Source organism: Curcuma longa, chromosome 19 (genome assembly GCF_044706935.1).
Source record: "Curcuma longa cultivar G26 ecotype Majalengka, Jawa Barat chromosome 19, ITB_CL_G26_1.1, whole genome shotgun sequence".
Classification (NCBI taxonomy): domain Eukaryota; kingdom Viridiplantae; phylum Streptophyta; class Magnoliopsida; order Zingiberales; family Zingiberaceae; genus Curcuma; species Curcuma longa.
In genome coordinates this window covers 769,215-779,237 of record NC_133879.1, presented here as the reverse complement: position 1 = coordinate 779,237, position 10,023 = coordinate 769,215, and the positions used below count along the sequence as shown (strand labels likewise).

The following is a 10,023-nucleotide window of genomic DNA, read 5'->3' as shown; positions in this document are numbered from 1 at the left end:
TTCTCTCATTCTTCGGACGGATGGATAAATCATTTATTTCCCCAAAAAAAAACAAACAAATTGTACGCTGTTTGACGTGGCAGCTCTGGATCCGAATCCACGAATCACTAATGACCACGTGGACCAACTCACTCTACGTGTCTGTGCGGTTCAACAGGAGATCTCAATCCTCCATCAACCAAATTAATTATTAATAAAAAAACCTTAACTTGAAATATCGTATGCAGGGATCTTATCCATTTGTCATTTTAAAATTTCTGGTGGTCAATCTCAAGCGGCAAAATTGGTCATCAATGAGCTCTCGATCTCCGTTGACCTTTTTTTTTATATACACTAACCAACAATAATTTTTTTAAATTTAAGTATTTAACTTTTTCAACTTATTAATCCATATTTATCGTCAACATCAATCATGTTAGATAAATATTTTTATTGAGAATTGATTGCAGATACTTCTATTAATATCACTCATACTTTATCATTTGTGTTATATCCTGAAAACACTAATCAACAAGAATTATTTATAATTTAAATATCCAATTCTTCGAATCGATTGGACGGAGTCATCCTTGGGTTTGGATAGACTCCAACCCTATTTTTAAAAAAATAATACTTTTATTATTTTTTTCAATTTTATCACAAAGTTAATGATCGTGCTCAAGTAGACAGTCTCAAATAGTCTGAGATAGTTTTGAGTTCAGTCTATATTTTTGATCTAACTAATCCTAAAGAGGATTGATTTGATTCTATAAAAAATTTCATTGATCATCAGAGTAAATCAAAAAGTACAAATTATACATCATTTCGTAATTAACATTTTAAGATTATCTTTCTAATAAAAAAATTAATCTGTATTACGTGTCATAATTGTGAATTGATCCGTAACAAAACTATTATAACAAAAGATAATTATCCTCATCTCATACATCTTTTATAGTCTGTCTTTAAATTATATCAAAGGAGTATAGTTGATCGTGAAAAAATTAGAATTATGCTGAGGTGGTCAATGTGCTTTAATTATAAGCAAGCTATTGTTCACTGACGCAGAAGAATGTTGTAAGGGTTTTAGATTTTTTTTAAAATACAGGTGAGAAGGTTGACGTTTAGCTGAAAAAAGAAGACTTTCTTGGGAGTAGCTAGTTTGATATCAAAGAGCATAATATCAGAGTGCAAGATATTCATTTCTTGAGGAAGCATTTATCCTGAAAATAAATTTTTACCGCATATATATATAGTATATATTTAATTATTTTATAAAATATTAAATAAATTAGAACTTTCTTTTATTAGAAAAATTAAAGTAAAAATGAATTTACTAAAGCATTCAATCAAAGCATAACAATATTAAAAATCCTGATTAGACAACTAAATACACGACAACATCGAAATGAATTATTTTAAGTAAAAAGTGAATTTAAAATGTGATAAGATGAGAAAAAAACAAGAATTCAATGCATCTTCCATATGAACTAGATGAGAAGATAATGGAATAGCTAGGTAGACTATTAATTTCGACTAATGATTAATGTATATATATGAGCAATAAGAATAGAAGGATGAAGTATATATGTCAAGCTATAGTTTGTCTGTATATTCACCTATAAGAGTTGTATTATCCTTTACAAAATAATTAATCATTAAGGTGAAATTCAAAAATACAATATTATCAAGAGTAAATTGATATGTAGAAAGTAAATATATCATAGAAGAGTTATGAAAGTATTGTGCATGTGACAAATTTTATTAGATAATTGAAAAAATATATATTTTTTCAAATTTAACAATTCAATCTAAGTCATCAACTACTTATACTATATTACAAAATTGTAAGGATGTGATCATATTCTAGTGTGATATGATAAGTTAATTGCACTAGTTTCAAGATATCATGCATCATGTGGTTGTGATTGTGGTTGAAGACTTTGGTGGTTTACAAGAAGAGTTGTTGTGCATGAAGGTACTAACTCCATGGTAGGTTTGTGGAGCTTTTATATATGTTGCCTTAAGGAAGCAAGACTAGTTCAAGTAGTATCTCCTAGTACATTGAAGACCATTGTGTCCAATAATGGGTTAGATTTAACATCTTTTTCAATCATGTAACCCACTAACAATGAAGATTAATATGTCCACCATGAGTCATGAGACTTAGTATCGTTCAAAAAAGAAGATCATGTACCTCTCTATCTAGTCACTTTTTTATATATAAGAAAGTATTCCTTTTTTTGTTTGTTTTTGTGGTGCTTGTTGTTGTCCTTGTAAAATGGATTATGACACTGATGATAGAGGTAAACATGGGTGAAAGAAAACAAAAGAAGTTGAATGTTTGGCAAAAGACTATCGATCTAGAAAATCTAAGTAAAGATGGTTGTCACAGTGTCTAATTAAGTTGTCTTAACTTTTGTGATGTTTTGTCATCACCTTTTTAGCTAAAACTATTGATAGAAACTTTTTTTTAAATAACAATTTATCTTTATTATTTTGCTTAATTTGAAGCTATGATCACATTATATAGTCACCTAATAAGTTGTGGTTTAAGAACGATTCGGCTAGGCTAATTTTTCTAATTTAAGCTATGACCGCCTTACATACTAGTTAAATTATGTTGATGTTGTATGATGGCTATATTTTAAATTTGTAGTATTTATCCTTTTCTTTTTTTGCTCATTTTCTCTCTAATTTTCAGTAAATAATAATTTGAATAGATTTTACATATTAACTTCATTAGACTATTATATTTTTTTATATCTCAAGGTACAAATTAAACCATTGTTTCATAGATAAAACTTTTCCTTATTTTTCTAAACATTTCCAAAATAAAAATTATAAGCTTTGTTGCTGTTATAATGATATTATACTCTTCTCTTCAGTACACAAAACATGCCCGAAAAGAGGTTAATTAATGTATGCTTATGATTGTTAATTTTAATTCTCTTATGAATGATGGGAAATAAAATATATTCTAACGCAAGATCTCAAATGAAGGAACTCAATTTTTTCATGGAAAGTAGATGTTTGTCTTAATTATCATAGGTCATATCTTATCCAACTTAATTTATAACTTTTACCACATTATTATATGACTTTTTTATTGTTTTTTTTTTAACTCTGTTTTGACGTTGCAAGTTGAGGTCAATCTCCATGATGCACATAACCAACGCTGAGCGTTGACTTTGTGGTAATTAGTGTACGTTGAGCTGCCCCGGCAGCTGTTTTAATCTGGTCGCGTCCCACTCGACGCCGCCGCCCGCAGCCCGCCGCCCACCGCCCACCGCCGGGCGCTGCGTGTGGATTTCGCCGCATTCAATGGAAGCACATCCGGTCATCTCAGCCATGCATCCTCATCCACCTCCATCGTCATCGCGGCGTCGCCGGCGTTATCCACTGCCATGCATGCATGCATGCAGGAGGATCCACGTAGAGAAGCCAACTCGCTCCCAATCTCCTCCGTCCTCATCCATTTCACCACACTGACCTCACATTTATTGACTATTAACCTCATCTGTCATTTCAATTCCTGGATATATACGGAGGCTGTTCATTGGGTGGATGTTCCACGGCTTTGGCTAAGACAAAAGTTGCATGATCTTCCTTTTTTTTAAATTTTTTTGTTTATATTTTTTGGTGTGGATAAGTTCGATCTAGTTTTATATATTTACACATATATATATACTAGTTAGAATATTGTTTCAAATTCTGATCTTATTTATCAATATAAATATACATATATCAGACAAGAAAAATAAATGCAAGACAAGTCAAAAGTACCTATTCAACTCACAGTTATCTTTTTTTTTTTCTGCTTGTTTTTTGATTGATAAGGTGGCGCGCGTGACCTTATCTCATTGTGGACTTTAACACATTCTTAAAAATTTTAAGTTTTCAATTTATATTTTTAAAGAATATAATAAAATTATTATAATTTAAAAATAATTATCATATTATTTATTTTTGTGAATTCAAATGTGAAAATAATAATAATAAAACAACTAAATAAGGTTATTAATAAGTCATAAAAGTTTAGACTCTCTTAGTATATTATATATGGTGATCATGTGTATAATATCTTATATATATTATTTTCTGCAATATGAGGTTTTCTTTATTAATGTTTAGAATTGCATGCATTTAATTATAGTCAAATAAATAATCTAGTTTGAGTTGTAATTCTTTTGATGTTGAAAATTTTAAATTGTTTAAAGAAAGGAAGACTGAAGAAGAAAGCTTGTCACAAGTTGCTCAATGAACAATTCCTCCATGAGTACTCCAAAGTTCACTTCTCCTTCTTTCGCTTATAGATAAGTATCTTCTTTTCTGAAAGAACGTATATTTTAATTAAAGTTAGAAGATTGAGGGAATTAGAAAACAGATCAAAGAGCTTTAAATTTACTAACGAGAAGAAATTGAGCCAATTTTGGAAAATGAAAACTAAGGATCAGATAGTTTGATTTGCTTGCTTGTTACAAGTTCATGGAGGAATTAATTGAACTATTGATCTTACGAAGTAAGGATCAAAGCTTTCTTCGAATTTAGCAGAATGCTTAGAAGAGTTAGCTTTTCAAAGAATATATATAATTGCAGTCAAACCCACGAAACGACTTTTCAAATACTACAAAGTGAACAAAATCAACATGAAAAAAAAAAGAACTGCAAAAAGGGGGCAATAACTATATGCTCCAGTTTAGCTTTCGGCAGCACAGAGCACGTAGTAATGGCGGCACGCATTTTAATCTCCAGCCCTCGTCTTCCGGAAACCGAAGGCGAAGTATTGATGGAGGAGGACGAAGAGGATGAAGATGACGACGCATATATCCATGACCGTAACCGATACGCTGCAGCGCGCGCCGGGCATTAAAGTTCATCCCCTCAGGCCGTTCCGTTGGCAACCGCCTTATCCTCGCCTCCTATTACCATTGGCACTGGCTTCACGGTCAGGGACCCACCAGTGACGTGGGGGCGCGGGCCCACTTGGACCGCCCTCCCTTCCCGCTCTATATATACGCGCGTTCTCCCACTGCTTCCCCCTCATCCAAAGCCATTCATCCCTATCTTCTCCTCTTCCCGATCGATATCAGTTGTTGTATATCAATTAAGTATCGGAGTAGGACCAATGAAGTCATTGCCGATTGGATTCTTCGTCTTCTTCGTCGGGATGATCTCGCTCTCGACTCTCTCAGCCGCTCAGTGTCAAATCCTCTTTCAGGTGCTGATACGTATGCATGGACGAATTAAGCTCTTGACTGTTTGCTAGCTAGTTACAGTAGAGCTTTGAGAACTAAATTAAGAGGATATATATATATATATGTGTGTGTGCGTGTGTGCATGGCAGGGTTTTAACTGGGAATCATGGAGGAAGGAAGGGGGCTTGTACAACTACTTGAAGTGTCGAGTGGATGATCTAGTCAAAGCTGGAGTCACCCATGTCTGGCTCCCCCCACCGTCCCACTCTGTCTCAGAACAAGGTTAATTTTATATATATTACACACGAATGCATGCATGAGAGTTCATAGAGGTCACTTTGTGGGCAGATAAATACAAAAATTGAATAACTTTTGCAGTTTTGCTCCCCCAAAATATAAATATAAAAAACTACTTCGAGCTTTGTTATCATATTTATCCAACTAGTTGATTAATAGAAAATTAAAATATTTTCAAAATTATTTTTTATTTTGACATGATGATCCACAGTGATGTCAAAAATACTACATATATATTAAATGAAGCAGGATACATGCCGGGGCGGCTGTACGACCTGGATGCATCCAAGTACGGGTCGGAGGAGCAGCTGAAGTCGCTGACGGCGGCGCTTCGCGAGAAAGGGATCAAATCCGTGGCCGATATCGTGATCAACCACCGCTGCGCCGAACGCAAGGACTCCCGCGGCATCTACTGCATCTTCGAAGGCGGCACCAACGACAGCCGCCTCGACTGGGGCCCCCACATGATCTGCAGCGACGACACCCAGTACTCCGACGGCACCGGTAACCGCGACACCGGAGCCGCCTACGCCGCCGCCCCCGACATCGACCACCTCAACCCCCTCGTCCAGCGCGAGCTCTCCGACTGGCTCAACTGGCTCAAGACCGACGTCGGGTTTGACGGCGGGTGGCGCCTGGACTTCGCCCGGGGCTACTCCCCCGCCATCGCCGGAATCTACATCTCCCAGACCAAGCCCGACTTCGTGGTGGCGGAGCTGTGGAGCTCCCTCACCTACGGCAACGACGGGAGGCCGGCGTACGACCAGGACAGCAGCCGCCAGGAGATGGTCAACTGGGTGAACGACGTCGGCGCCTCGGGCCCCGCCACCGCCTTCGACTTCACCACCAAGGGCGTGCTGCAGGCGGCGGTGCAGGGGGAGCTGTGGAGGCTGCGGGACCCGCAGGGGAAGGCCTCGGGCATGATCGGATGGTTGCCGGACAAGGCGGTCACCTTCGTCGACAACCACGATACAGGGTCGACTCAGAGGCTGTGGCCTTTCCCTTCCGACAAGGTCATGCAAGGCTACGCCTACATTCTAACACATCCCGGAATCCCCACCATCGTAAGCACTAACTAATCGTCTCAGCTTAATCAACTAATTATATATATAATATTAATTATATTAATTTGGGTGCATGCAGTTCTACGATCACTTCTTCGACTGGGGACTGAAGGAGCAGATCACGGCGTTGGCGGCCATCAGGACTCGAAATGGAATTCGTAAGGGGAGCTCACTGCGGATCCTGGTGGCGGATGCCGATCTGTACATGGCTGTCATCGATGAGAAGGTCATGGTGAAGCTGGGGTCGAGATTTGATCTCGGGGGACTCGTGCCAGGCAACTTCCGCGTCTCCTCCTCCGGCACTGATTACTGCGTCTGGGAAAAGAGATGATTATAAGATTACAAGTCAATAATTAAGTCAACGATGGTGTTGTTGTTACGACGTTGGTTAATAATTGTTTACTTCTGTATCAGTAGTGTTATACTTGGGTTACGTACGTTCAGATAGCAATGTTATTTCCTAAGTTGTACTAAGAGACAGCTTGCTGCATGTGGAATGCATGGAACATTAATGGTGCTTCTTTTATTCGAATGGGATACAAATTCGTCTACACATTCTCTAAACTCCTAATTAGCTTAATTACGATAGATGTGTCAAGTTACAATTGCTAGATCAAAGAATAAAATAGATAGTTAATCCCAAGTAGCACCAGAAAACACCTGCTTCTACTGCACATTTCAGATTCATGCATGGATTTACATCAAAACTGAAGGGGGAGACACATCCCCATTTATTTATTGAAGGAGCTCAATAGCCTCAATGAACTTCCTTCAAACAAAAAGGATCGACTTCCAGCAAGTACAACAACAAAAAAAACACACACACAGGAATTCGTACCGATTCTAAGAAATTGCAGCCACTGATGCAGTTGTTTTCTCAAACTACAGCAGGTAGTTGAGAAAAAGTGTTCAGTAACTTAAGAACGAATTCACGCCATCGTTGAATAGATCCCGATCTCATGATTCACAAACAGTAATATTATAATTATATATACATAACAATTACGTATTATTCTGGTCATCAAGTTGCATGTGCATTTCTCGCCGCCTAGTAACAGTTCAACATCCAATAACTAATTTCATTTCAGCATTAATCTGTGTGATTTATATTTATATTTTCATTTTTATTTTATACATGTTTCACATTTACATTAGCATATTCATATTTATTTATAATTTTATCATATATTTTCACTATTTTAATTTGAGAGACGGTTCTTGTATATTTTGTACTGAGGATACGAAGACTTCAACAATTGAATGCATTTGGAAACAGAAAAACCTCTTCACAGCACTTAATACGGCTTATCCTTGGCCTACGTCACGACTATATCTTCTGCAAGTCAAGGTGCACAAACGAATCAATTTGCAGCATCTAGGGGCTGACATAGCCAGACTGTGTCATCTAGCACGACCACGCCGCGCTGTGGTCGCAACCAGGATTAGGGCTCAAAAGCCAACACGGTCATGTTATGCTGAGCTCAATTCCCTTCGAATTAACCGATTCTTTTAATGATCGAGTATCTTTCCAAAGCTAGCTATAAAAGAATCCAAGAGGCTATAGCCAAAAGACATCAAAGAATACAGGATTTGTGACAAAAATCCTCCTTAGGAGAGAATGTCTTTGACATATAATATGATCGTTATAGAGTAGTCTTCCTAATTTTAGAATTAGGGAGTAACTTGGAATTTGTGTTGATGAAATAAAATCATTGCTCTCGTTTTATTCATGACATGTATTGATTGTGATTGATTTTAGTCTGTTCATCTCTCCATCCATAGATGTGTTATTGGATTCAACTTAGGGGCAAACCCTAGCCATTATTATTGTATATAAACCAATGATTCGATCAAGGGAGAATAGGGGACTTCCTCATAGGTGAACTCTCACTCTCTAGTCTCTGAAACCAACTTGAAGGTTCCCAACTCAGAGTAAGGGTATCATTTAGCCGAATCGTGGGGCTCTAGTGACAGGGGTAGACATTAAAATCCCCTAGTATTGCTACCGCAAAAGCAATTGACTTGTCACAGAGTAAGGGTAACGTCTACAGATCATGACGTTCTAGTGATAGGAGTAGACCAATAAAAAGATCTTGGCACGCTACCACGAAGACGGATCGGAAGACCATGTTGAGACTTTCATGATTTGTCAAAGAGCCTATGGGGTCTATCCTAATTCACTCTTATAGGTTGCAGTTATGATAGACATGTCGGTGTTTTCATGCTTTTCTTTACCCCATAGGCACACTCATTATCTTGGATGAATCTCTTTATAATAGTACGTCGAGATAAGACTATTGCTTTCGTCAACCATTTACCATAGTGAACTCAAAATCCTAGGATTGCCTTCCAAACTTACTTTCTCACTGTTTTCTCTCGATCATTTTCAACATCACTTCCTAATTCTCTAGATAATCTATTTTACAAATATTTCGGTACTTAACACACAGTCCTAGAGAGGATGATAACTTTTTATTACTTGACGATATTATGCACTTGTGGTACGATTGAACAATATCAAGTTTTTGACGTCGTTGTCGAAGATTGTGTCTTTGTTGATATCGAGTTCTATTCGTGATTGGTTAATTTAGATCTTTATTTTCTTTTTCCTTTTCACTGCGATCTTTTCTCATGCAGGTTGATGAATCTTCCTTTTTATGCGAAGAACGACTAGATCGGACATTGTTCTAGATTTAGATCCAGAGATAGAAAGAACTTGTCATGCAAGAAACCTTCAGAGACAATTAGAAATTCAACCAACACTAACCATGGCTGCTGACATTGGAAATCGTCCACTAAGGGACTACACCGCACCTAGTGTGAGAAGTTTAAGGTTAAGCATCACAAGACCCCCGATCGAAGCAAATAACTTCAACTTGAAGCCTGCCACAATTCCTATAGTCCAACAACACCAATTTAGAGACTCGCCCATGAATGATCCAAATCTGCATCTACATGTATTTTTGAAAATTTGTGACACTTTTAAATATAATAGCAAGTCTGCAAATGCTATCAAATTGTGATTGTTCCCCTTCTCATTGACAGCGAGATCGTGTCTACATTCCCTACCCAGGGATAGCATCAGTACGTGGGACCAAATGGACAACATTTCCTCAATAAATTTTTTCCTTCCAACAAAACCGCGCAGCTCAGGACTCAAATCATGAGGTTCACATAAAAAGACAGAGAGTCTCTATTTGAGGCATGAGATAGGTTTAAAGGACTCCTCCAGTAGTGTCCTCATCATAAATTGAAAAGGTGATTGATCATCCATACGTTCTACAATAGAATTACATGTTCTACTAGAGTCTCATTAGACTCCACTGCTGGAGGAGCCATGATGAACAAGACATTGGATGAAGTCCACGAGATCATCGAAAATATAGCAATGAACCACCACCAATGGGCCAACTAAAGGAGCAACCCTGAGAAAAGCATAGGTAAGTACGAGGTAAGTACTCTTAACCTTATTGCTGGAAAAATGA

At 37.4% G+C, this 10,023-nt stretch overlaps 1 protein-coding gene and 1 non-coding gene across 3 annotated transcripts; one reads left to right on the top strand and one right to left on the bottom strand.

Annotated features, from left to right (window-relative positions):
• Positions 1–5,047: 5,047 nt before the first annotated feature.
• On the top strand, positions 5,048–7,006 carry LOC141812515 (alpha-amylase isozyme 3D-like). Of its 2 annotated transcripts, XM_074700507.1 has the most exons (4): positions 5,048–5,200; positions 5,327–5,459; positions 5,724–6,538; positions 6,618–7,006. In XM_074700507.1, the coding sequence occupies exons 1-4, from the start codon at positions 5,108–5,110 to the stop codon at positions 6,867–6,869; spliced, it is 1,293 nt and encodes a 430-aa protein (XP_074556608.1). In that variant the 5' UTR covers positions 5,048–5,107; the 3' UTR covers positions 6,870–7,006. The 2 variants fall into 2 exon arrangements, with proteins under 2 accessions (XP_074556608.1, XP_074556607.1); XM_074700506.1 differs by lacking the exon at positions 5,048–5,200 and having other exon boundaries at positions 5,353–5,459.
• A 2,678-nt stretch (positions 7,007–9,684) lies between these two features.
• Positions 9,685–9,790, bottom strand: LOC141812809 (small nucleolar RNA R71). Its single transcript, XR_012600342.1, has one exon. It is a non-coding gene; the product is annotated as a small nucleolar RNA R71 (small nucleolar RNA).
• Between the last annotated feature and the right edge of the window lie 233 nt (positions 9,791–10,023).